The sequence below is a fragment of the Colossoma macropomum genome, unplaced genomic scaffold (assembly GCF_904425465.1).
Source record: "Colossoma macropomum unplaced genomic scaffold, Colossoma_macropomum, whole genome shotgun sequence".
Taxonomy (NCBI): domain Eukaryota; kingdom Metazoa; phylum Chordata; class Actinopteri; order Characiformes; family Serrasalmidae; genus Colossoma; species Colossoma macropomum.
Genome location: NW_023494801.1, coordinates 1404364 through 1432164, shown reverse-complemented (window position 1 = coordinate 1432164; position 27801 = coordinate 1404364). Strand labels below are relative to the sequence as shown.

The 27801-nt window shown below is 41.5% G+C and overlaps 2 protein-coding genes across 3 annotated transcripts; one reads left to right on the top strand and one right to left on the bottom strand.

The window, feature by feature from the left end:
• Positions 1-6491: 6491 nt before the first annotated feature.
• LOC118821714 (proline-rich extensin-like protein EPR1) lies at positions 6492-16332 on the top strand. The gene is made up of 4 exons (XM_036590449.1): positions 6492-6524; positions 7497-7589; positions 8189-9910; positions 16297-16332. The coding sequence occupies exons 1-4, from the start codon at positions 6492-6494 to the stop codon at positions 16330-16332; spliced, it is 1884 nt and encodes a 627-aa protein (XP_036446342.1).
• Positions 16333-18027: 1695 nt separating this feature from the next.
• Positions 18028-23902, bottom strand: socs1a (suppressor of cytokine signaling 1a). 2 transcript variants are annotated; one of them, XM_036590387.1, is made up of 3 exons: positions 23804-23902; positions 20239-20605; positions 18028-18963 (listed from the first exon to the last, which is right to left on the bottom strand). In XM_036590387.1, the coding sequence occupies exon 3, from the start codon at positions 18883-18885 to the stop codon at positions 18313-18315; it is 573 nt and encodes a 190-aa protein (XP_036446280.1). In that variant the 5' UTR covers positions 18886-18963; positions 20239-20605; positions 23804-23902; the 3' UTR covers positions 18028-18312. The 2 variants fall into 2 exon arrangements, with proteins under 2 accessions (XP_036446280.1, XP_036446281.1); XM_036590388.1 differs by having other exon boundaries at positions 18028-18960.
• Positions 23903-27801: the final 3899 nt, after the last annotated feature.

The window sequence follows — 27801 nt, the reverse complement described above, 5'->3', positions numbered from 1 at the left end:
AGTGTAGTTTGAAGAACACAGTTTTCTGGATGGCTCCAGCCATTGCATGGATTTGCTAAATTCCATCAGCAACACCTGATTTAACATAATAAAGTACTGATCAGATAAACCAGGTGTTGGATGATAACTACATATAGCACTGGACTTCCTCGAGGAGAGGTTTGGAAATGTAAGTGAAATGGGCGCTCAGTTGGATTGAGGTCAGGTGATGGACTTGGCCTTTGAAAAACATTTTCCGGGCTCCCGAGTGACGCAACCGTCTAAGCGTTGGCCCTATCATCAGGAGATCGCGAGTTCGATCCCTGGTGATGCTACAGCCGTCCGTAGCCGGGCCTGTCCAGTGACGTTGTGTGAGCAGCAGCTCGAAAAGAAGCGGTGGCTGGCTTCACAGGTCTCGGAGGAAGCCTGTGTTAGCCTTCACCCTCCTAGCGTTGATAGCATCGTGTGATTGGGGGAGTCCTAACTAGCGGGTGGAATTGGAGACGACTAAATTGGGGAGAAAGAAAAACATTTTCCACTCCAGTTCCTTAAAAGATTGTTGAGTTCTGAAGCGTTCAGCTAAATCAGAGCAGACATTATAGCCCTGAGTAAAACTTTGCTTTGCTGTAAAGTCGTGTTATCATTCTGTGTTTGACGTCATGCCCATATTAGAAACTCTGGGTCTAAGCTTGATTTCTCTTTTTCCGCTGAACGTATGAATTTTGCTACATGTAAGCTAAGACTGCTGCACACTGAACTGACCTCACCAAAATACCTCACACAAACCAGCAAGCTTTGTCCAGTGTGGTAGTTAAGGTGCTTTGGCAGTGGTAGAGAACATCAGGAGCACAGATGTAGCAGTGTTTACATTCTGGCTCCTCACTGACCCCATAATTAAGAGGGTCCACTGATATTCAGTGGATGAAAAATGTATGTGAGACGAAATGTATAAAGTTTTCTTTTTTTCCAAAAATTGTCGTAGAAAAATCTAGTTTAGACCTGGAGTCGCGAATATGAGCATGACGCTGACCACAGCACGACATCTGTACACAGAATTCATCCTGCTTTACATCAGCAATACATGCAAGGGAACCAGTTCCACTGGCAGCCATGCATGCCTATGGCACAACACTACCTCCACCATGCTGGACGCTATGCTTTGGATTGCGAGCAGTTCCTTCACTTCTACACAGGTACAGGTTTGTCTCGTTGGTCCGTAACATGTTGTTCCAGAGCTGTAGATGCTTTTTTAGATGTTTTCTGGCAAACCGTCATCCAGTCTTCCTGTTTTTGCGGTAAACTCTTGATTGTTCACTCTGACGCAGATAAGACATGCTCCTGGAGGGGCTTTTTCCTCTGACCAGCTGTTGACAAGAGAAGGAACTGTGTCATCCACCGGCTGTTTTCTGTGGTCTTCTGTCATACGGTGCGTTCTTTCCTTTTAAAAACTTAACAAATATTTGATGTAACTTTGTTGACGTTCGTATATCCCTGGACCTGACTGTATATTCTTACCAACAGAATTGGGTGGTTCAGTTTGCACGAGTCAAGGAAGTGAAATTGTACAAATGTTGATGTTGAAATGCAAAGGCAGGCTCCAGCATGTCTCTTATACAATGCAGTTTTCAGTTAAAGGAAATTCAGATGGGCACCGGCTCCCAGACCAGGAAGGAAACAGGGATGTTTTTAAGGCGTCTTTCACAGCACAGCAAATTAATGACGCTGGAAGCAGTGCTGGAGTTGAAGCTTCTTTACAAAAATGATTGTATTTATTATACAGTCATATTCTTAATGTTGATAAACGCAGTCTCTACTGTGCACACGCTTCAGTGTGGTGTTTTTCTGCAACATTTTGGCGACGTTCACGCAGCAGGTCAAAGTGGCCCAAATTTTCTCACCAAATCTGATTTTTATGTTTGTCTGTTCAGATTATCTTTTAAATGTGATCTGTATCATCAGTCTGAACAGATCAGCTCCTAAACTGAGCCGCATGCGCTAAAGAACAGAGCGTCACGCTGCTTCACGGCTCATCCAGAGGTAAACAGTCACGACCGCCAACGAACACCAGTCGCTCCCAGAGGATCAGCCTCATCTTCACCAGCATCACAGGAGCCATCATGAAGCTTCACTGACTGACAGCTGGGCTCATCACCCAGAATGTGTTCGAGCCGTAAAAAGGGCGCGGCCACTTCTTTGGTTCGCGTCCTCGGATTCTTTAAACTTTGCTTTCAGACTTTAACTGTTCTTTGACGCTGCAGCCTCTTCAGAGTCTCCTCTAATTTTTGTACAGAAACATCAGCCTAAGTGTTTCTGAGTCTCAGCAGCGCGAAATTATGACGAACGTTGAGTTGGATTGGCGTAAAAGTTGCATGAATTCCGATCTGGCTGTTCAGACTGAGTCGCACTGCTGCAGATCGGATACGTATCGGATTTCAGTACCACATATGAAAGCGTCTCAAATCTGAACTGAAAATGTCAGATTCAGTGTTTATCTGTTCACACTGACACACATCTGTGTCACAAATGAGAAAAAAAATCGGATTTGGGCCACTTTTACCTGCTGTGTGAGCAAAGCCTAAATGCACAATTTCAGTTTATTTGCGATGAGATTAACATATTGACACAAATAAAACATAAAATGTGCCATAACTTTTGCAAAGCCACATTCTATGATTTTTTTTGTCGTATTAAAATGTGCAGAAGTGTATTCTCTGTAAAGATGTGTTAACTTACTTTACTTAGAAAATCAACCACAACATCAAATTCAACCAACTTTTGCGTATGGCTGTGTAAATACAGTACTGTGCGGAAGTCTTAAAGCCGGTTTTCTGGGCAGTGAGTGTTTATCTGCCTATAAAAATTACATATATCATTAGAATAAATACAAATAACCAAAAAATTCAGTAAAAAGTAAGAAGAATTTCTTACTTTGGAAGCAAAAGTTGAGATCTTGTCAGCTAGTTTGACCAAGTTTGGCTCCAGATTTCTCCTGGACGCCTCACGTGAACTTAAATCCGATCAACAGCGCCTGATTTAAATTCATGAAGTATTGATGAGGTAAAGCATGTATTGGATAATACAAATAATACTGAACTTCCTGGAGGAGAGAGCAAGAAATGGTTAAAAAAACACCCTGACATACGAACAAACTTATTTGCATTAATGTTATTTGTATTTATTTTTATATTAGTGTTTTTCTGTGCAAATAAAATAAATAACCTTCTAAATCTCACTTCCTCAGGTGCCATAAAGCTTTTGCACAGTGTGTGCAGTGTGATAGTTGAAATATCAGATACAGTTCAATAGAAAAATAATAAACAGACTGAGAATAAATTCGTAATAAATAGTTCATACATGTATATATGTATATGGAATGTAATTATAAAAAAATAATTGAAAGAATTATTAACAAAATTAATAAGTAAATACAAAATGAACATGCACATATATATAAATGGGTAGAAGCTCTGCCAGTTAAAGCGGTGCCAGCAAAATAAACAGCACGACCCCATTAATCCTCCCAGTTCCCAAGAAAATTCCCAAGAAGATTTTTTTTTAGATGTGTCCAGGAGGAAGAACAGAGCTACAGACGTTTCTAATGTGTTTGAGAAAATTACAGAGCATGAAGAACGAAGACATAATAAAATTAATATCCGGAATTAATCATATTTCAAAGGCGATGACTTTGGAGAAACAATGAAAATCTGGAGGCAGAAAACCTGACAACAATGACTGTAAACAGATAATTAGAGTACACACTTAAAAAGACAGTTTTTCAAGGGTTCTTTAGCAAAGAAAACGGTTCTATACAGAACAGTGAACACTCAAAGAACGCTTTGCATGATTAAAGTGTTCTTAACATCATGAATGTGTTGTGTATGGTTCTATATAGAACCTTTTTGAAAAGTGTTCTATATAGCACCCAAAAGGTTCTGCTGTTATGTACAAGCTTGACATTGTAACAATAGAAGAACCCTTTTGGATGCTATGTAGAACCATTTGCAGCACATTCTCCATCAATCTGAAGAACGCTTTCACGCTGCAAAGACCCCTCTAATCACGCATTGGGTTCTTTGAGTGTTGACGGTTCTGTTTAGAACCATTTTCTATATTAAAGAATCCTTGAAGAACCACCATTTTTAAGTGTGTATATGGTTCTATATAGCACCAAAAGGGTTCTTCTATGAGTGTTGACAGTTCTGTATAGAACCAGTTTCTTTACTAAAGAACCCTTGAAGAACCACCATTTTAAGTGTGTATATGGTTCTATATAGCACCAAAAAGGGTTCTTCTGTTGTTTCAATGTCAAGCTTATAACAGTAGCAGAACCCTTTTTGGTGCTATATAGAACCCTTTTCAAAAAGGTTCTACAGAGAACCATCTGCAGGGCATTCTTCATCAATCTGAAGAGCACTTTTACCATACAAAGAACCCTCTAATCATGCAAAGCGTTCATTTTAGTGTTCATAGTTCTGTACAGAACAACCCTTAAAGAAGCATCATATTAAGTGTGTATGTGGTTCTCTGTAGCATTAAAAAGGGTTCTCCTATTGTTTTGATGTCAAGCTTATAGAATAGAAGAACACTTTTGGCTGCTGTACAGAACCCTTTTCAAAACGTTTCTGAATAGACCCGTATACAACACATTCTCCATCAGTCTGAAGAACAGTGTCACCATGCAAAGAACTATTTAGGCATGAAATAATTCTGCATAGAACTCATGGTTCTAAATATAACTGTTTCCATTGCTTAAGAACCCTTGATAAAAAGAAACATCTTTAAGTGTCTACATCAGAATTTTATTTTTAAAAGTTTGTTTTCAGTAATTCAGGCTCTTTAACCAGAACAAGGCCGCTTGTGTGGCATCGATGCAGTGAGGTCCATTTGTATGTAATATGTCAACACAGTCTATTGAAACCTGAAGACTTCCAAGTAATTCAGTTAAGGCCAGCAGTGCTATTTTTGTTCGGCTGTGCTGCTGTTTTAAGGGCGTGTAGAACCGGAAACACGGTCAAGACTGAAGGCCAGATGCAAACAGCAGATTATCTCTAAAACTCTGGAGGAAATCTGCAGCCATCAGCTCAGAAACCCCGCATAGGTCAGGACTCTCCATCAGGACAGACGGTTCAAGGCCGAGTCCAGCCAGCATGGACTGGAGTGGAAGAAAATGAAGGTTCTGGAGTGACTCTTCCAGTCCCTGAACCTTAACATCACTGACCCACAGTGGGAGAGTGAGTCATATGTACTCTACAATCCAAACAACTGAAGAGCTGATAGCACACTGAGGCCTTTGTGAAGACAAGTGGGTGGTTTACCTCCAGAGAGAATCCAGAGGCTCAAACAGTACAAAACAGATGTTTCAGGTGTTTCTGAGGAGATTAGATAGATAACCCACTTGCATAAGGATGGGCAAAGTCCAAGGAAAAGAAGTGAGTTTCCAAAATATGCTAAAATGAGCTGCAGAGAAAATGGGATTCCTAACAACCACCTGGAAGACCTATTAGAGCACTGTGATGCTCTGGTCAGTGTAGGTGGAAGGAGCATGGCGGAGGCAGTGTCAGAGGGAAGAGATATTTTATTGTTACACTCAAAAATAGCCAAAACTTCAGAGTCCTGTATCCAGTCTGATGGTTCAAATTCTGGGATTTTTCTCTGCCGTCTCTGCTCCCGTCTCCCAGGTCTCTCTCTCTCTCTCTACTGGGGAAAGAAGCTCATATTAGTAGGGAGAGAGACAGTTATCCACAGGTGTAAGCGCTTGCTAATCAGTCCGCTTCCTCACTCAGACAGTGCCACAACCACCAAACCTGCCCCCATCAGATGAACAGCACTTAAAGCTTTCATCTCTGAGAGAGAGGAGAAAATCAAGCTGATCAGATCTGAAAACATCCACAGGTGTTTCTGTCCATCCTTCCACTGTGAGAAGACGACTCAGCGCTGTGGGTCTGAAAGGATGTGTAGCTGATCAAGAAGAACCTCACTGAGAAAAGGAGACGGACACATCAAACAAAGAAGCTGAACGATGGACTGACCACCCCAGAGTCCAGACCTCAACACCACTGAATGTGTTTGGTTACTTGAGAAAATCATCAACCAGCTTCTAAGACTGAACTTGGAAAAATATCCCTGCAGATTTTCTTTAATATAACTGAAAGCGTTCTCTCAGTGCTGTTTATGAAGCCATATTCTCGTTTTAACTACTTAGTGACCGCAATTGAAACGACACTGATATTTGGAGGAAAAATGTACAAGGACAAAACGTATCAGAGCTCAGTTTTGGGGATTTTTGAAAATGTTATTCATATTTGCCATTAAGAAAAACAGCTCATACGCAGGGCTCGTCCAGATGCTAATTGCGAAACTTTAAAGAAATGACACGTCCTCACAGGTCTGGTCTTGTGTGTGATACAGGACTGGTCGATAGATGGAAGGTGGTTTATTGCTCTGTTGAAAGTGGTGATGTAACTCACAGCAACTAGACCCCTTATTGCAGTTTTACAGTCATTATTTGAGGAATGAATGGCTCCAATGAGCTGAAGCTGCACTATGTAAGATTTGGGGATTTGGAGACCTCTGTGGTGGAAATGTGTAACTGCACAAATGGTGTGAAAGATTATTTTGTAACGTGGTGTCGGATCCCTTCCCTGAGCAGATGAAGGTGATTATTGTGAGCATAAGATAAGACAAGATATGTGGTTTGATGTGGTTTAGAGTCAGAACTGTTCACAGTGGTGGTGATAGGAACCAGACGTCCACCTCTCAAAGCTCCCTCACAGAAAGTTCCTACATGAAATGGTTATGAATTCACTGCCTGATGACTGAGACGCTGTTTTTTAGCGATAGTTTTTACATAGGAAGAGTGTTTTATTTGCAAAATAGACCCAAAGAAAACTTATTTCGGATGTTCCACTATTTTCCATCATCAACATTCCATATAAACTCAGAAGACTCGTGTAGGTTCACTGGTGGTTCTGGATAGTAAATAAAATGTCTATATCTGTGTTGTAGTCATGGCGACCCCTGTTTCCTATCACCGTCACTGTAGACATCTGAACCATTTCCCACCAAACCACTCTGAATTACTCTGTCTCATCAATTTTGAAAAATAGGTGGAATTCCCCTTTCATAATATCGTTGCTGCTGGGGAAAAAGCTTGTATCTGCACTTTTGTTGTTTTAGAATTTGAAAATGCCAGTAGCTCTTAATAATGCGGTAAAACGTCTTGCTGAGTGGACCAACAGAGCCCTTCGTCCACTCCCACTCAGAGCTAAGAGGGTTTTTTTCCCTCTGTTATAAAGTTCCCAGGGACGCAGCAACAGAGATCAAGCCAACAGATGACAATCTTCTTTTCTTTCATTGTCCATCCAGGCTCATTTCTGTCAGGGGTCAGTTCTTTGGCACCGGAGTCCCTGTTGTCTTAGTCACAGCACTGCCTGGAAGTCCAGTTTAGGTGTGACGTCAGTCGTACACAGTGTTTTCACCCTGTTCTCATCTCTGTCCTGCACCTCGTCAAAAATTAGTCGCCTGTGGTCACAGCTTCCTGCCGCAAGTCATCATCTTCGGTAAAGCGGCTGCTCGCTGCGCTAAAGCTGCCTCAGCTGTGTGAAAACCAGGTGAGCTGAGCTGACTGGAGCTGCACGGCTGTGGTGAACGCTGCCGGCTGCGCTGTTGCCTTCAGAAGCTGATGTAATTGTAATTGTGCACATGCTGAGGCTGACGGGGCTCGAGAGCTCCTCGCAGGGCCTGCAGTTCTGATGAGCACACACATTAAGCAGTCTGCGGTTTAAAGCCTGCGGTGACGTGCAAACCTGGCACTGCAGCCGAATACAGCCGATATTAGTCTGATGTTCTGCCTGTCAGGGTCTGTCTGTCAGTCTTCAGAGGGATTTCATCAGAAGAGTAATTTTAGCGCTTTGGGAATGTCTGACTGTGGAAATCTGCTTTAATATTTTGTTCTTCGTAATTAAGTTGGTTAAGATGTAAACAGAGTCATTCAGAGTGGTTCAGAGTCGTTCAGAGTGGTTCAGAGTGGTTCAGAGTCGTTCAGAGTCGTTCAGAGTCGTTCAGAGTGGTTCAGAGTGGTTTGGTGTGAAACCCTCCGTTCTAGAGAAACTTACCGAGCCTGAGTAATTGACAGTGGTGATGATAGGAACCAGACGTCTGAAGAGTTTAATTATTTTTTTTCCCCAAATCTTTTTATTGCATTTTGTAGAACCACAAACATGCTACATTATACAAGTACAACTGTAGAACCCTAGAACCCATCCCTCCCACCCTAGAGCCCATCCCTCCCACCCTAATCCCTCCCACCCTAATCCCTCCCACCCTAGAGCCCATCCCTCCCACCCTAATCCCTCCCACCCTAATCCCTCCCACCCTAGAGCCCATCCCTCCCACCCTAATCCCTCCCACCCTAGAACCCATCCCTCCCACCGTAATCCCTCCCACCCTAGAACCCATCCCTCCCACCGTAATCCCTCCCACCCTAGAACCCATCCCTCCCACCCTAATCCCTCCCACCCTAGAACCCATCCCTCCCACCCTAATCCCTCCCACCCTAATCCCTCCCACCCTAATCCCTCCCACCCTAATCCCTCCCACCCTAGAACCCATCCCTCCCACCCTAATCCCTCCCACCCTAGAGCCCATCCCTCCCACCCTAATCCCTCCCACCCTAGAGCCCATCCCTCCCACCCTAATCCCTCCCACCCTAGAGCCCATCCCTCCCACCCTAATCCCTCCCACCCTAATCCCTCCCACCCTAATCCCTCCCACCCTAGAGCCCATCCCTCCCACCCTAATCCCTCCCACCCTAATCCCTCCCACCCTAGAGCCCATCCCTCCCACCCTAATCCCTCCCACCCTAATCCCTCCCACCCTAGAGCCCATCCCTCCCACCCTAATCCCTCCCACCCTAGAGCCCATCCCTCCCACCCTAATCCCTCCCACCCTAGAGCCCATCCCTCCCACCCTAATCCCTCCCACCCTAGAGCCCATCCCTCCCACCCTAATCCCTCCCACCCTAATCCCTCCCACCCTAAAGCCCCCCACCCTAGAGCCCATCCCTCCCACCCTAATCCCTCCCACCCTAGAGCCCATCCCTCCCACCCTAATCCCTCCCACCCTAATCCCTCCCACCCTAAAGCCCCCCACCCTAAAGCCCATCCCTCCCACCCTAATCCCTCCCACCCTAATCCCTCCCACCCTAGAGCCCATCCCTCCCACCCTAATCCCTCCCACCCTAGAGCCCATCCCTCCCACCCTAATCCCTCCCACCCTAGAGCCCATCCCTCCCACCCTAATCCCTCCCACCCTAATCCCTCCCACCCTAAAGCCCCCCACCCTAAAGCCCATCCCTCCCACCCTAATCCCTCCCACCCTAGAGCCCATCCCTCCCACCCTAATCCCTCCCACCCTAGAGCCCATCCCTCCCACCCTAATCCCTCCCACCCTAATCCCTCCCACCCTAGAGCCCATCCCTCCCACCCTAATCCCTCCCACCCTAATCCCTCCCACCCTAGAGCCCATCCCTCCCACCCTAATCCCTCCCACCCTAGAGCCCATCCCTCCCACCCTAATCCCTCCCACCCTAATCCCTCCCACCCTAGAGCCCATCCCTCCCACCCTAATCCCTCCCACCCTAGAGCCCATCCCTCCCACCCTAATCCCTCCCACCCTAGAGCCCAGCCCTCCCACCCTAATCCCTCCCACCCTAATCCCTCCCACCCTAGAGCCCAGCCCTCCCACCCTAATCCCTCCCACCCTAATCCCTCCCACCCTAGAGCCCAGCCCTCCCACCCTAATCCCTCCCACCCTAGAGCCCAGCCCTCCCACCCTAATCCCTCCCACCCTAATCCCTCCCACCCTAGAACCCATGCCTCCCACTAAAGCTTTTCCTGTGGATCTGGCAGAAGTAAATAAGATATCTAACAGGGTACGAGTGGAGCAATGTGTAAATAATAAACTGGAATATGTACAAATGATTAAACAACGTTTGGGAGGGGGAAAAAAATAAAAACACCCTCTCGATTCACACACTTGAGCATCGCTATCCTGTTCGGGTGAACTAATACAGTTATTAATTAAATCCAGAATAGGATCTTTTGTTCTGTCAAAGGATTCCAAGGAAGCCTTTAGAGAGAACCATAACTTTTCAAGCTTGATACATAATAGAGCTTCCCGGATCCGTCTGTCCTGTTATGCAGGGGAGGCCTGTTTCCATTTAGGAAGAATAGCTCATCTGGCCGGTACGGTAGTGAAGACAGTAACACACTGTGAAGTGCAGACAGGCCCAAATCAGGTGATCCCAGTGTAATGATTCCTAAAGCCACATCACAGAAACTTATTACGCTAAATGGTTATGAATGCGCTGCCTGATGTCTGACACGTTGTTTTATGATAGTTTTGGCTTAAAACATCTTGTTAAGCCATTTATTTTAACCCTTTCATGGTGTGAGGATACGTGCAGGTGTTAGTCCCCAAAAAAACAGATTTTTTCAGACTTCCTACTATTTTCCCATCATCATAATTCCATAGAAAAACTCGTGTAGGTTCACTGGTGGTTCTGGATAGTAAATAAAATGTCTATATTTGTGTTGTGGTCATGGCGACCCCTGGTTCCTATACCACCACTGTAAAGAAGTCTGTAAGGCTCTCTACAGTGAAGTATTTCCCATCAAATTGTGCTGAATGTCATTGTTTATATCGGAACGACGGAATTATGCAAAAGTTTTGAAAAATCTATGGAATTCCCTTTAATTTAATCTTTTTTCGACAGGAGAAAACAGTGCAGTTGCACATAAATATAGTGTAGCGTGACAAACTTCTCACTAACAAACCAACAAAAGAAGCCAACACACCTGTGGTTTGTGGTTTGCTGTTTTTTTACTTGAGTAGTTTTGCCGTTTCTAAAATTGCACACCGCCTATAATCTCCTCTAATCCATGATCGTTTAACATCAGTCAATACAATCCATAACACAAGCAAAACAAGCCAGCTAGCAAAATGCTATTGTTAGCTAAAGGAACTGGTTTTCCTTTGCGAGTCGTTACGTTTGTTTTTAACAGATTTAATGTGTTCTCTTTACTTATCTCTCTTTCTAATTCACCATTTATCTTATTAACTTTTATTTATTTATTTTTATAAATATTCTTTGTTCATCATTTTGTCGCCAGTCTTGATTTGTTTCAGTTGATTAAATGTAATTTTAGCTTTTCACTTGCTCAGCTACATCATAGATCACTGTCGAGACGCAATAAATATTGAGTGATTAATTGACTTGAACCCTGCTACATAGCACTGATTTAACCATGTCATAAGCATGTCATAGTAGATGTCATATGCTGTCATGAGTTGTCAAGACTGAATTTGTTCTGTAATGTGAATATTACTGTTATCACTAATTGTCAGCAGTTACTGTAATTAATATTTACAGCATTTATGCTGTAATTTTATGTACACAAATAGCACAAAACTATACAAGACTGCACATTGACAGTAGTACTACATATGTATATGTATATATATATATATATACAGTATATTCTAAGTTGAAGTATTGAACTCAGCGTGGGAAAGTGAATGTACACCACCATTAGCCTGTTTAGATATGAAACATATGAGGATCATGATATATGAAGAGCCTTTAAAGGAGGATTTAAGAAGATATGAACAAATCGATTACACAGCTAAATATAATATCAGATTTATTTAGAATTTAATGTGTCCACTCTTACCTTTATTACAGACACAGGTATAGACACAGTGCAGGTGTTTTTAAGGGTTAAAATATATTAAATAAGTTAAAGAACGTCCAATATGTGTGTACAGACTGGCTGGAACAAAACAACATTAATACTGATCTGGTCTGATCTTCAGAGTCTGACCAAATCAGACTGAGCCATAAAACTGCTGCAATATCAAGTTCAGCTCAGTTTTGTCAGTTTTTGCCAGATCAGTATTAATGTTGTTTTGTTCCAGCCAGTCTGTAAAGCATCTTACAGCCCATTTAGTTTGGCGAATGGTGTTGGGTTCATTTCTGGCTGATTCCAGGTTGTTCAGCTGTTCTTCTGTCACAGCTGCCGACTGAAAAGCTGCTCAGTGGTGATGACAGTTTGGGAATTTAGTGTCGTCTCATCTTCAGAGTCTGACCAAATCGGCTGTCGGTCAAATGTGATCTAAAAAGTGTCCATTTTCTGTTTGTGGCAAAGTAAGAAGTAAAAACGTTCAAATGTCTTGAGTGTCTCCTACAGCTGTCAAAGTCGTTGCTTAGCAACAGCGTCTCAGTGGAGTGACACAGTGTTTGTGAAAAAAACGTTATGGTGAAATAACAGCACAGTTAGAACACTTCTCAACCAATCAGCTTGTGTGGCTGAAACTAACTGTTGTATATTTAGCAGTAACTAACATGACACTGTTATATTACTGAACATAATCTTTCATAATGTCATATGACATCTGCCCTGACATGTTTAGGGTTGTGTCAGTGTAGCAGCCTTCAGGTAAAGTTTTTTGGGCAACTTTTCAGCCATGCTGACTTACATGTTCCATGTGCTAACGACAATGTTGGTGAGCACACCGGCGCCCCCTACCGCGTGTGCCACCTTTAGCCCAACATTTCTCTGTACAAGCTCACATCTGGCTAAGCGAGACTAGCTTCAGTGCACACTAACGAGACTTATTTCCAAGTGTATCAGAAGTTATGACCGTGCTCAGGCTGCGAGTTTGACTGTGAGTTATGCATCGTATGTTTGTTGGAAAGGTAGTTACCGATATTCTCGGGACTTTAACGTTAAACCTGTGCGCCTGTGCAAAAGTCTGCACCCCTCATTTAATTTACAGTCAAAATAGCCAAGAAGTATGTTGTTGAATTTGTGTTGCGGACCTCCACAACTCAGTCTTATTGGTTGAGCATTTTAGCTCGGTGCACATTTAAGAAACATTTTTAACAACGTCTCTCTAACTTAGCGCTTAAAATTCTGACTTCTGCGTTATTTTAATAAAATATTCATGATTTCTTTAATTACAGTTAAGCTTTATCATCTGTCTGTGAAGCACTTTGAGCTGCCGCTGCTATGAAAAGTGGTCTATAAATAAAGATAGCATTGTTATTATTTTTATTTTGCAGAAATAACGTCATTAGTTAATTGCATAAATTTGACGAGCATGTGCCGGCGACTTTTTTTAATTTGCATGTTTTAAAACGTCATAGTTGTTGGATCAAAAATGTTCAAAATAATAAATTTACAGCCGAAAGAAAAAAGTTTACTTACATTAATGTGGTGAGATAAGGTTCCAGGTAATTGTGGAGCATTTCTGCTAGAGATTTTGAAGCGATGTAAAAAACAAATAAATAAATAAATAAATAAACAAAAAAGTTTTCAAAGTTTTTACCCCTCTGAATTCCTCTAATCTATGATCATTTCATGTCAATCAGTACAGTCCATAACACAAAAGAAAGCTAGCTAGCAAAATGCTATCGTTAGCTAACGGAACTGTTTTTCGGGCTGGTGGGTGGGTTATGGCAGAACGGTTGGGGTAGTTAACAATAATAATTATTATTATTATTATTATTGTTATTATTATTATTATTGTTATTATTATTATATTATTATTAACTGAGCTCCACAGTTTAGAAGCAGAATAACTGAAACAGTCTCTCCACGTTTTTTCTGTATTTTACAGAAGGTGTTTGCAGAAGTTCAGTATCTGCAGATCTAAGATTACATACTGGAACATATAGACGCTGTGATGTAAGTGGGTGGTAGGTCATTTAGAACCTACTGACATGAGATTATGTTCTAAGTAATTGTGGAGCATTTCTTTTGTTCAAATGTTCAAAGTTATGTAAAAATAAATAAATTAAAATACAATTAAATTAAAATAAATAAACTAGTTTTGTTCCCATACGATAGATATGTCCTCTGTATTTGGGGTCAGACTCTACTTAAGGCTGTTGATACATGTGAATGGAGCAGCAGCGTCATCGCGCTTGTCTGAGAGCAGATCAGAGTGGTCTCTCCACTCTGTCTGGTAAAGGCAGCCGCCTGAGGTTGGGAGGTGAAACCTCCACCCACCAGCTTTCAGCACACGCCACAGGGGACCTCCTACCTTGATGTGGAACGGCAAAAATTATTGTTATAGTAACCATTAGGTGACGAGTTGGCAGCATCTCCTGCCTTCCTGGAATTCAGTGTCATGGTGTGAAATATAGTAGGCCGAAAAGTACTAAATCCCAGAGGGCCTTCAGTTGTGGTCGCGCTGAGTGGAAGAAAAGAGTTACAGTGTCACACACTGAGTCAACTGGTGCACTTCTGCATTTATTCACTGCTTGCATGGAAAATTAAAACTATTTAAATCTCATCTGAGCCTCTGTTCCCTTTTGAAGCGTGTTAATACAGCACGCTTTATCTTAGCCCTTTAATTTAATTTAAACTAGTTTTATTAATTCTGATTATTAATACAAGTTTAATTCAGGAATCTCTAAAGATCTGCATGTATGTCCACACTTCAGCATCTGCGTTACTGCATTACTTGTTAGTTTCATAGTAGTTACTGAACGTTTTAGTATCAATAACTGTATAATAAGCCATTAATAACTATGTAATAACCCTAAATAGTCTTGGGGTTAATCACTGTATAACAAGTCTTAGGTTTAATAGTTGTATAATAAGACTGAATATTGGATCTTAGTATTAGTAACCGTATAATAAGCCAATAATCATATGTTAGAAGATTAATAGCTGCATAATAAGCCAGAATCTTACGTCTTGGATTAATAACTGCAAAACAACCCTAAATAGTAACTCTTAGGATTAATAATGTGTTGTGAGTCTGAGGTTTAATAACTATATAATAACTCTGAATAATAGGTTTTAATAGTTAGTCACTGTATAATAAGTTTTAGGTTTATTAGCAGTATAATAAGACTGAATAGTAGGTCTTAGGATTTGTAACTGCATAATAAGCCAGTAATAATATCTTTCAAGATGAATAACTGCATAACAAGCCTGAATTATATGGTTTAGAATTAAAAACTTTATAAAAAGTCTGAATACTAAGTCTTAGGAGCAAGGACTATAACATTATAATCCACAATAATAAGTCTTAGTAGTATTAACTGTGTAATAAGCCTGCCATTAAAGGTGTTACTTGCACTAACGCTGCTTTCTGCTTGTCTAAAAACAGCCATGCACCGTTATAGATGGTAATCAGTAACGCTGTAAGGCCTCTTCAGCGTAACCCCTGATCTGCTGTCAGATGTGATTTGCGTTTGCCGGCTTTGCCCCTGTGCGGTCACTATGGTCAGCGTGTGGATCAGGAGCATCTGAGGATGCCAGAGTCAGTGCAGGCCAACGTCATGAATAGACTACACACGAGCGCGATGCACAGAGAGGGAATTAGAAGCGCTCTTTGGAGGAGACGTGCGGCTGTGAATGTGAATGTGTGCAGATGCAGTGGAGATTAGAGGCTCTTCAGGGAAACACAACTGTCTCCTTTCCTGGAAGTGACTGCGCTTTCATGTGTGTTCTTCACCACAAGCGAGCAGGCAGTGATGGGCTGATTCAACACTGTCATGCCATCAGCACCACAGGCCAAAACACACAGATGTATATATAGATACGGTGGCAAAAAAGGAGGTTTTGAAGGTAATGACGTTCTGAATGTGAAAGTGAATGTGTTTCTGTGAAATGAGAAGCATACGCATCAGTAGGGGGCTGAAAGGTTCACTTACAGGAGGTTTTCATGCCCTGATTGAAATTCTGTCAAAGCTGCTGTTTAATGATGAGGTGCAAAGATCAGAGAGCACCCGTCGTTTATTGAATTTGCAGCCAAAACGGCCATAAAGTACAAGTTATACATTGTTTGGAAGATGTTTAGATGTAAGATGATCCACTTGCGTAAGGAATGAGAAAACAAGGTTCAAAAACTGATTGAAAGCTACAGAGAAAATTCTTAAAAACACCTTAAAGAGCAGGTAGACCACCATAACTGATTAAATGCTACAGGGAAAATTCCTCACAACCACATGGAAGACCTGGTAGACCACCAACGTCTCCTGAAAAGAATGACAGCTGTAATAAAGGTAGAGTGGACACACTAGACACACAAAAAAATCTGATATATTTGTTTTTTGATGCTGGAAAATGAGGAATACTTGCACTTAATGGCTGTTTTGGTTGAAAAATGAAATAAAATAAAGGAGTTCTCATCTGTACAGTGCTGTATGTAGTGTCAAAAAGAGGTTCTGAAGGTGTTTGGCAAGGTTTTGAAAGCTAATGACGCTGTGAATGTGAAAGTGAGTGTGATTCTTTGACGCAGCCCGGTGGAGGTCCACCTCCAGGATGCCCTGACTGAATTAGATACCAAAGCTACAGCTTAATTATGAGCTTTGTTGTACCTCTGTCTCCTCAATTCATCAGCCTCAATTCATTTTTGCACGGCAGATTAAATTAAAACTTGTGCCAAATTCTAAAAAACACTTCAGCGTACATTTGAATTTTGATTTGCACAGTTTCGCCAGAAATCTGCCTTCAGCAGAACTCACAGGTTTGATTTCTTAGGAAGATACCGTCCAGATCTTTGACAAAGATGAGAGATAGCACCAAGTGGTGCTTTTGTTCTCTCTCTGATTTCCGTCATGGGCCACCGCACTGAGTTTCACCCCCGGGGTGCTTTCTCAGTAAGCAGCGCCGATTTCGAGACAATGTGGTGATTCAAAAAAATCAGGAAGCTTTCAAGAATTCTTCATTCATGAGTCAAAAGAAAAATCGTACATTGTCATAAATGCCACGGTTTCGCGGAGGACCGGGCGCCACAGAACCATCCGTGCTCTGTAAAGCTGCAATAAATCACTTCTTTGGTTTAGATTGGGTGGCCGGTGTTGTTTTTAAAAAATTAAAAATAAATATTAATCTTTCAAAACAGCTCGAGCGTCTATGATAACGCAGCAGAGGCTGAGATATACGCCAAACCCTGGCCCGTCTCCAAGCTCACGGGTACTTTGTGTACTTTTCTTCTTTCCTTCCAAGCCAGGAAACACTCGACCGCAATATTGGTGACATAAAAAAAAAGAAAAATCACTTCCTCCTTCCTTGAATGGAATTCTAATCACTGATCTACAGTTTACGTGAACACCCGAGACTGCGGCCCTTATCTCGCTCTTACTCACTTTCTGAGTAATCCCCTAAGCCTTTGCTGAAGCATTTTATTGGCAGCAGTCTTTGTGTACTTCACAAGCTCCGCCTCCCCTCCACCACCACCACCCCCCCTCCTCCTTCACCACTACTCCCTCCGTTTCTTGTAAATGCGTGTCTGAGCCATGAAGAGTTACGGTCACCAAAGCTCCACCCCTGCTTACTACCCAGATTAATCAGACTGCAGCAGGTTCCAGAGAGCCCTAGCATGCTTGTCATTTCAGGAATGTGAGTGCAGGCATACGTCTGGGTAATCTAGAAAACACCCTACTTTGGTGGAAGTCTAGGTCGTCTGGGTAGTGACGTAGCTAGACGTAAAAATTGTGCCTGAATGGCTTTTGGTTCACCAAAGAACCTTTCAGTGGCTTTTGCACATGAGAAGAACCTCAAGGTCTTAAGAGCCACAACATGATGTACAGGGCTGTTAAATTGTTATCTGAACCTTTAAAGAAGTTCTTCACATGCACAAATACCTTTATCAAGCATGGTTCTTCAGGGAAGCGAAAGGGTCCCTCTATGGCAGCGCTCGGAGAACTCTTTGGAGGCCTTTCTTTAAGAGGAATGAGATGAACCTTTTTAAAGTTGAAGAGCCTCCACATAATGTTTAAATTGTTCTTTGAAGGTTTTTCACATGCACAAGCATGGTTCTTCATGCTGGCACCGCTATCAGATCTCTAACACCTGCCAGATCTTAAAAGAAGACCTTAAATCACCTTTATAACATGTATAATCATGAATCATGATCCCCTCAGGTGGGTTCCCCAGCAGGCCCTGAGCCAACCCATCTACCATCCCTTTTTTTGGCAGCGTGATCAGACGAAAACCAAAGAACCAAAGAAACTCCCAAAGTCAGAAATCTTTTTTAAAGGTTTACAAATATATTTATTACTACTATAAAAATACTGGTATAAAAATAGAGCTTTTTGCATAGCAAAAGAATAAGAGTCCGAGGAAGCGGAGCTCCCTGCATAGTGTAAACATTCAAAGTGGACGTAAACTTTGGCCACGGAGTGTTCAAGTCTGGTTCGTGACAATGTGCTACAAAGTGCCTGTTTCACACGACAACACCGGACCTCTTGGAGTCTGTCAAGTATTTGCGTACGCATATTCCGGCTGTGCCTTAATGCGCTGCGTGGGGACTTCACAGCCGATAGGGGAAGGAGTGGAGGAAGTCCTTCAGGATGGGATTCACAGGGATGCTGTCCACGGCCGCCTGCCCGCCGCATGTCTCGATAATCCGCTTGCGGCACAGCTGCTGCAGCGTCTGCACCCGCACTTTCCTGTAGGGCCGCACCAGACTCTTCTTGGGCGAGCTGGTGTAGTATTCCAGCAGTTTGAACAGAGAGTCGAAGCATTCCTTGCTCCCGGCCAGACTGAAGCTGGAGTTCTGGAAGGTAATCCGGATGCTGGCGGGCCCGGCAGAAGCCCTGTAGCTCAGCGTGAAGAACACGTCCTTCTGCTGGCTGTCCCGGATCAAGAAGGTTCCCACGGGCTCCTTCTTCAGCTTGTGATGGGCCTCCTCCACGGTCATGGGCCCCCAGTAGAAGCCGCTCTCCTCCAGCATGGAGGTGGTCTCGTTGATGATCCTGAAGTCACCCTCGTTCCTGAAGGAGCGGAAGTGCGTGTTGGCCTCCGTGGGCTGGTGGGGCCTGGACCTCTGGGCTCTGTGATCCGCTGTGCCTGAAGTGTCTTCCACTGCACTGTGCGCTACCATCCTACAGGGAAGACCAGCCTGCGTGGTCTCCCATAGCGTACCTCGTCACAGTCATCTAGATGAGGCGCACAGGATCTGCTGAGGGAAAAGACAAAGCCAGTTCAGTGAAAGGTCCCCATGTTCTTAACATGCACAGATTTCCTTATCAAGCATGGTTCTGTGGAGATGCAAAGGGTTCCTCTGCTGCAAGTACCACTTTTTACCTGTTAAGACCTTTAAAAATAAAGATGATCTTCAAGTGCTTTGCTTTAACAGACTATGCCTCACTTTATATGACCTGACTTTTGCATTGTTTTCCATCGAATCACTGCAAAGGAACCCTTTGGATGTGCACATGCAGAGGAAATCAAGGGGTTAAACCTTATAAATAGCTGCCTGCATCCTTTTCTTTGAAATTGCAGGTTTAGATTAGGATGACAGTTTGTTGAAGTGATGAGCAAAACCACAGCCCTCTACTCCCGTCAGACGTACACACAGTGTCGACAGTCCACACTTAAAGCAGTCTATACTTAACTCTGTAGCTCGGATTAAGCATTTATTTTCCTGTCAATACAGAATCTCTATTCAGAATCCTGTGCAGTCCGGGATTGGGCTTAATCCCGGTCTGGAAAACTGGCCCCAACACTCTTAAGCACTGCACGGTGTAACTAAACACTGCGCAGTTAAGCGTGGCACAGTGTAAGGCAACAAAGCCCATGTCATATTTATCAAAACAATAGGACATTTCATCACTTTAAACCAATCAGTCACTTTTCTGACCAGTTCTGTGGTCAGTTTAATTGGCCTTAAATCAAAAACAACCCAAAGGGAATTCCACCAATTTTTCAAACTTTCTGTAAAAGGGGTAAACAAAGTGAATCGTTCACAGTGGTGGTGATGGGAACCAGACGTCCACCTTTAAAAGCTCTGTCACATGCCTGAGACACTGTTTCACGACAAGTTTCTTGACAGTTTTATCAACATAAAAACTAAAAACACCCTCTGTTTGTGTTGAATAGTACATAGAACTTGCGTTTTGACGTCTGGTTCCTATCACCACCACTGTAAACGAGTCGGTAAGTTTCTCTCCAGTGAGGCTTTCCACACCAAACCAGTCTGGGCCAATTTACATCCCCAAGACTGAAGTATGTTGAAATTTTAATTAAGTCGGTGGAGTTGCCCTTTAAAAAGAAACCCTGCGTTCTCCGGACTGCGGTAAATACATCCTCGGAAAGCGTCCTCTTATTGGAATGATCCGTTCCACCTTAAAAGGCGCAGCAGTTAACTCATAAGCGGTTGCATTTAAGGTGGAACGGAGGGTTCCACCTTAAACGCAGGGGAGACGCGCGGACTCGAGGCCGGATCGGGGCTTACCGTTCAGAGGAGCTGGCAGGAGGAGAGTGAGGGAGCAGAGAGATGAACATGTGTGCTCAGCGGCCATTGATCCCACTGCTGCTCCGCGCTAAGCCAGTACGAGTGCGTGTCTCTCTCTCTCGTCTGCGCGAGCTGCGCACCGGCCCCGGCCTTTAAGCGCGCTCTGCTCCTCCGCGCCCCGCCCACTTCCCAGAAAGTTCACTTTCGCTTTAGCGCTGCGCTTCTCTGAAATCAGAGAGTTTAGAGCTCAGCCTGCTCTGACCCCCACACAGACCCGCTGCTGCCTCCGGGGGGCGGGCTCTGTCTGCCTGAGGGGGCGGGCTGCAGCTCACAGGGGGGGTCTCACACTCAGATTACCTGGGGGTTACTATAACAACGACAACAACAATAATAATAATAACAGTCATAATAGGAACAGTAATAAAAATCATTATTATTAGTAGTAGTACACTAAAAGACGGTTCTTCAGGGGTTCTTTAGTAAAGGCAGCCATAAGTTCTATGTAGAACCCTTTGCATGGTGAAATGGTGCCATATAGCACCAAAAATGGTTCTTCTATTGTATCACTCTTTAAAAAAAAATGTTTTTCCAAAGGTTCTTTAGTAAAGGAAATGGTTCTATATAGAACCATGAACACTCAAAGAACCCTTTGCATGATTAAAGGGTTATTAAAGATGGTTATATATAGAACCTTTATGAAAAGGGTTCTCTATAGCACGCAAAAGGGCTCTTCTAATGTTATGATGTCAAGCTTGTAACAATAGAAGAACGCTTTTTGGTGCTATACAGAACCCTTTTCAAAAAAAGGTTCTATATAGAACCATCTACAGCACATTCTCGAACAATCTGAAGAACCCTTTCATGATGCACAGAACCATTTATTCATGCACAGGGGTCTTTGAGTGTGCATGGGTATATAAAATAAGACGGTTCTTCGAGGGTTCTTTAGTAAAGGCAGCCATAGGTTCTATGCAGAACTCTTTGCATGCTTAAATGCTTCTGCGCATGTTGAAATGGTTCTTCAGTTTGATGGAGAATGTGCTGTAGATGGTTCTATTTGGCACCAAAAAAGGTTCTGCTGTTGTTTACAAGCTTGGCATTGCAACAGTTTTAGGTGCTTTGCATAAGCAAACAATGTAAATATGCATAATTAAACTAGATTTAATTTTCATAAATAAATAAATAAATAATTAAATAGAACTGCACTTAGTTTACAGTGTGTCTAACTGTTGTTATAACTGCATCTCATTGTTATATGTTTAAATGCGCCCCCTACTGGTGAACCTGTTTTTAGCAGATCATGGAAACCTGCTGAGACTCTCATTAGAGGCCCATTTAAAACAGTCAGAGTTATAAATATTAATGCAAATCCATTGAGTATTAATGCAGTAATGTTTATTATATTCTCACCTCTGTGTCTTGTTATGAAGTTTGCAGTTGCATGTAATAAAAAGCAGCTATTTGCACAAGTAGAGGTGGAATTTATCGGTTCATAATTACAGTATATAATTCTACAGTATATTATATCCTGCATTTGTTTTGCATTTTATTTTTAATCTTGTGTGGGTTTATATATCAAAAATGATCATAATCCATTTTTAAATGACCTCTCTTTAGAACTAAACAGGCTGTTGTTCTGACTGTGCCTTGCAGATTGATGTATATGCAAATGAGCTCTGCTCTAATTGGCTGTGCCTCCATCCATAATCCATGATATGGGCCTTTTCACTTATTCGAAAAGCTAAACTGACCAAAAAAGCATCATTTTTTTGTGTCATTTATATCATTTAAGCTTATATCGCGTACATTATAGCTCAGTAAAATAACAATAACTGTTATTATGACATGCAAATTGCACATTTTAGCGCTATACAGTAGTTTGTCACTTGAGCTGAGGAAGCCTTGCTGTAAATAGAGCAGGGCTTCGTTATAAAGCGCAACTTGGCCGCAATGCAAACAAGGAGCAGCTGTAGGTTTCATTTCTTGCGAGCAGAGGCCTTTAAGTTCCCCGTGCAGAGCTCACACAGCCGGAATAAATAGCTGAATACCATATTTAACTGGCACAGTCAGGCTGGACCTGCGGTGAGCACTGGAGCTGTTTATGTGGCTCTACATGTATCAGCTTGCTTTTTTTGTTGTAATAATCGTTCAGAGGCAGCTGGTTCTAACCATGATTTCATGGTGAAACTGAAATCTGTTGCGCTATCTCTGATCAGTGACGTGGTGGAGCCGGGCTCTCTGACTGTTTTAGGCACTTTCATTTCTTCTGTGTTTCTCAGAAACCGTGTATTTACTGCAGACGGGTCTGCCTGCTCACTTTTCTCCATAACTACATCCCAACTGTTCATGAGCAACTCTGTTCACCGCAATATGAGGGCTGGATCCCTTTTTAGGGGGAAATTTGCTTTTTTCCTAATAAGTGAGCACTTACTGTATTGCATTTAAAGGGCTGATAACTTGGAAAAATGAGTTTTCTATGTATTTATTTATTTATAAATTTATTTATTTATTTAAAAATAAAAGAGTTTGACCTGGTGTTTACATTGTTAGTTTTAAAGTTTCATAGGGTCCGTTTTCGGAAACTGCAGCATTTATATTGTTTTTTTTTTTAAATATTCGCATATAAATGCATATTGTTGGAAGAAAACCTCGTATCTCCATTTTTGATGTTTTTTAGTTTTTGACATAATTCGAAAATACTTGTTGCTCTTTACATTGTATGTAAATTTAATGATGAATTGACTAAAAGAAACGGCCCAAAATGACTGGAAAAAAAATTTGGTTCCATTGACTTACATTGAAAGTAAAGTGGGTTTTTCCTTCTCCTGTAAAATTACCATTTTGGAGATACAAGTTTTTTTTTTCCGACAACAGCGACATACACGCTTTCTGTAGTAAAGACAGTGGTTCTTCATGGAACCCTGAACTCTCAAAGAACGCTGTGCATGCTTAAAGGGGTCTTTGCATCATGAAATTCTTCAGGTTGATGGAGAACGTGTTGTATACAGTGCTATTTAGAACCTTTTTGAAAAGGGTTCTATATAGCACCAAAAGGGGTTCTGCTATTGGTAAGATGTCGAGCTTGTTACAGCAAAAGAGCCCTTTTCAAAAAGTGTCTACAGCACATTCTCCATCAAACCGAAAAACACTTTCACGATGCAAAGAACCACTTAAACATGCAGAGGGTTCTTGAAGTGTGTCTAGAACCGTTTTGTTTACTAAAGAACCCTTGAAGAACCATCTTTTTAAGGGTGTATGCTTCACATGCATATATACGTATATATAAATATACTTCTCATTCACATTAAAGTTGGAATAAGTGTTCTAGTGTTGGCTGCTTTTTGACGGAGCCACAGCCAATCAGAACAAAGCTCATTTGCATATGTCTTAGCACAGCCTGAGATAAAGACAGGTTGGGAAACGACACAGATGTTACTGCCTTTGATGCAAAACACCAAGTAAAGCACATGAAAATGTAAGGAATGGGCCCTTTAACGCTGAACAGCCCATGCTGCTACTGTATGCGTGAAATGGGAAAACCAGCTCTCAGACCCTGCGCACTCACCTGCTCAGGTGGAGAGGACGTCTCACAGCGCGCTGGGTGCAGGTAGCATAGCAGATCTGAGAGGATCTCGTTCTAGGGCGCGTGCCAGAAGTGGGCTTGCTCTTATCGTTCTGCAGGTGTTTTACAGGAAACTGAAAGTGAAAGAGAAGCGGGGCTGCGCACCTCCGCCAGCAGAGCGACAGAGGGCGCTGTTTCCCCACCAGCTGCGCGGTTTATTTACAAGCTTTTATATTATAGTTTTTAAGGTCTTATTTTCAAAATAGGGTTAAAGTACATAGCATCATTCATTTTGAAGTGATGAATACTTTATTTGCCGTCCAATCATCAATTATTTCATAATAAATCATAAAATATTGATTATGTATAATATTTTATTATGGCTATTTTTTTGTTTCACGCCTTATATAAATGGTTCTTTCTTTAAGGGTTCATTAGAAAAGGCAAACACTCAAGGAACCATTTGAATTTGTGGTTCTGTGTATGATGGTTCAATTATAGCACCATATATATATATATGTATGTGTGTGTGTGTGTGTGTGTGTATATATATATATATATATATATATATATATATATATATATATATATATATATATATATATACACACATACACACACACACACACATAGTACTGTCTATACTTGTTGTCTTATGATTATATTTTAATACATATAATGTATTACAATGATGAAGTAATGATAAATCACTCAGGTCAGACCCAGAATCGTCCATTTCCTCCTTTCATTTTGAGTTTCTGGAAGTGCGTCTGGTTGGAATGCAGGCTCAGAAATTCCTTCATTACAAGCTCAGATCACGTGCTGCCTTTTTCTCAGCTGCACTGAGACTGACTGATGACCAACTCTGATCTCTTTCACATTCAGAGGGATTCTTACAAGTCACATGATCTGCGGCTTTCATCCTGAAACCACAACACAGAGTTTGCTCTCCCGCAGCTCTGTGCTCTTTCCTCTAACACGGCTCTCTGCTTAGAAACGCTCCTGTCACTTTCACTACGCCCGATCACTTACCTGCATTATCTCACTCATCTGAAGGGGAAATCCAGACAGCAGCTTTGCATGTTTAAACAGTTCAGATGTAAACAGTCATTTAGGGCGGTTTCATGCGGAATGCCTCACCTGCATTGGCGCTGCATTTAAACGCTCCGATGACACACGGGTGGGTTTTTGGTAGTTAACAAAATGTAAATGAACAGGCTTGTAAAGCTGATTTAAACATTAATCTGTCCCAGCGTAATAAACAACCTCTAACCGGCACGTATATACCATAAAAAGGTAATATAAAAGGGTAAATACATTGTTTGTGATCATGAAGGGCCTTTTGTGCCACCTGGTTTCTCTAATCAGTCCTTCTTTATATTAAATCAGGTGACGGAACTGAATGAATCCATGCAATAGCTGAATTAGGGCTGGGCGATATGACAGTATATGTTGTTGTTGTAATAAATTATGCCACATTACATACAATATTCTTTTCTGAACATACTGTGTATCTCCTCAGTACTTTCGTTATATAGAGAGAAAAATTAGCTCCATTTAACTGGTTTTAGTGACAAATATTGAATAGAAATCACAGTTTTTGATAGTATTTTTTTAAAACATAGCACTACTGGCTTTTTTTTTTGATCAGACATCTGAAAAAAAAGTATCGTGACATATTGTGTATTGACAAAGTATCATGATATTACATTTTTGCCATATCGCTCACCTCGAGGCCTTTTAAAGACTCCGAAATCTGTGTCTCTCTAATCAGGTTAATCTCGTTCTTGTAGGTAAACAGTAAACATGTACTGAGTTCACCCTCTGAATAATGTTCCACTGACCAGTAAATGACCGATATATTTCACCACATTTCTCTCCTCTAAGTGTAAACCTGGGTGGTCCTAATCTTGGGTAACACTTCCATAATCATTCCCCTGACCAATCACAGGTCTGTCTGTCCGTGTGTTCATCCATGGCTTTTTTCGTCCAGTTAGCGTCACATAAAAGCTGGATGATGATGGTAGTTCTGTATGAGGGGTGGATCAGGCTAGGAGTGTTGGACAGAGAGCTGTCAGTCAAGCTGCTCACTAGCCACGCCCACACAGTTCTCAGATAGGCCTGATCAGCGGCATTTAATCATATTTATCTCTTACATTTTTCATTAAAGCTTTGCTGGATGTTTAATGTAACACTCAATTTAGGATCATACGAACATTTTTAATATTTCTTTCTGTGTTTTCTGGCACTTAAAAACAGCCATAATTCATGTCTATGTGTCCATTTTCCAGCCTCTCTTTATCCCTTAGAGCTGAACAGGCTGTTTCTGTTACTGCGCCCTGCTGTAGGCTGGACAGGCAGCTTAGCTTCTGCGTATGGACTGTATTTACTGCGGAGTGGATTTGAAGCTGTAATCAATGTTTACAAACTCTTTTTTCAAGAGAAAGAGGAAAAATGTTCAATTTTTCATCATATGGGCTCTTTAATACACTTACATTCTTGGTTTTATTTGTTTATTTCTATTTATTTGAGTGCTATATAGTGCTGTTACAAGCACAAACAAACTTACTGCCCATAAACAAATTTTCATAGCTGCCTGAAACTTTTTCACAGTACTTTAAATACACAGTATTTAATTTCACTCATACATAAACGATTATATATGTTGATAATCACAGATGTATGTGTTGTTTTGTATGTGTAAGTATGAAATTATTTTGTAATTGATTTTAATGAGACTCAGGTTGAAATAAACATCATAACATTGTCATTTTTTACTTTCAGTTGGTGCTCCTGTTCAAATCCTGTTAAATATCGCCACCTGCTGGACAGAGCGAGCTTTAACAAAACCCCCTCGCGCTCTTATCTGCAGTCCTGCAGCTCTTAGCCTGGGTGGTCAGTTAAACTGCGAGTCACACCTTCTGGACAAGAGCTGACAGTATCAGTTGAGTAGAAACAGACTATCAGCCCTGCGTTAAACTCCAGCAGAACCAGCAGCCAGCGGTTTATTTTAGCTGTGTTTTTGAGTTTTACCAGCTGCAGTGTGTTTCACCCATATGGAAAACGTATATTCCCAATGTTTTTATCAAACACATTTTTGCGACGTATGAAAATGATCAAAAATGTATGTGTTAAATATATATTTAAATGCATTTATCAGTATAAAGTATTATCTGTGTTCAGTTGTGAGTAATGAAGGTTCCAGATGTAACAAAACGTTCTTCTGTGATCTGCACTGTACTTTACATTAACCATGTACGTCTGCAGTCAGACTCTCACACACAATGTATGTCACAGAGTATCAATACATTGTCATACATTCAATTTTCATACATTTTCAAAGGTATTTGATAAATACATTTACATACGTTTATATTTATATGGGACATATATATATATATATATATATATATATATATATATATATATGTTGTGACATCACTTGTAGCAGTTAATTTGAATGTCCCCAACATTACGCCATTCATTTCCTATGGGAAAAAATATCGTCTTTGAATGATAATTTTACGAAAACCGTATATCGGATCGCTTAGAAAAGCACAGGCAACCTAATCAGGTATAGGTACTGTGATCCTGCAAAGTTTTGTTCTCAAAGGTACTAGCTCGAAAACTGTGGGATGAGAAACATTTTATATTTTGAGCGTAATAATAATAATAATAATAATAATAAGATTAACAGAACAGTAACTTTATTAACCCCAAATCAAGTTAGGAACTACATGTAAAAGGTTTTCGTAGACTAATGTTCTCACAAATATTAAGTTCAAAAGTTTGGAATCACTTGTCAGATTAATAAAATTCACCTTTTAATACACAATAAAATCTTGTGTAGAATTTAAATATAAACTACAAATAAAAAGGTTTTGTTTCATATTTCAAGTTGAAAAGAAGTTATAATACAGTAAAATACTGTAATTATTTAGTTACAATCGTTCTTGACCAAGTTATTGTCCTCGAGACTGAACCACCACTTGACATCTATG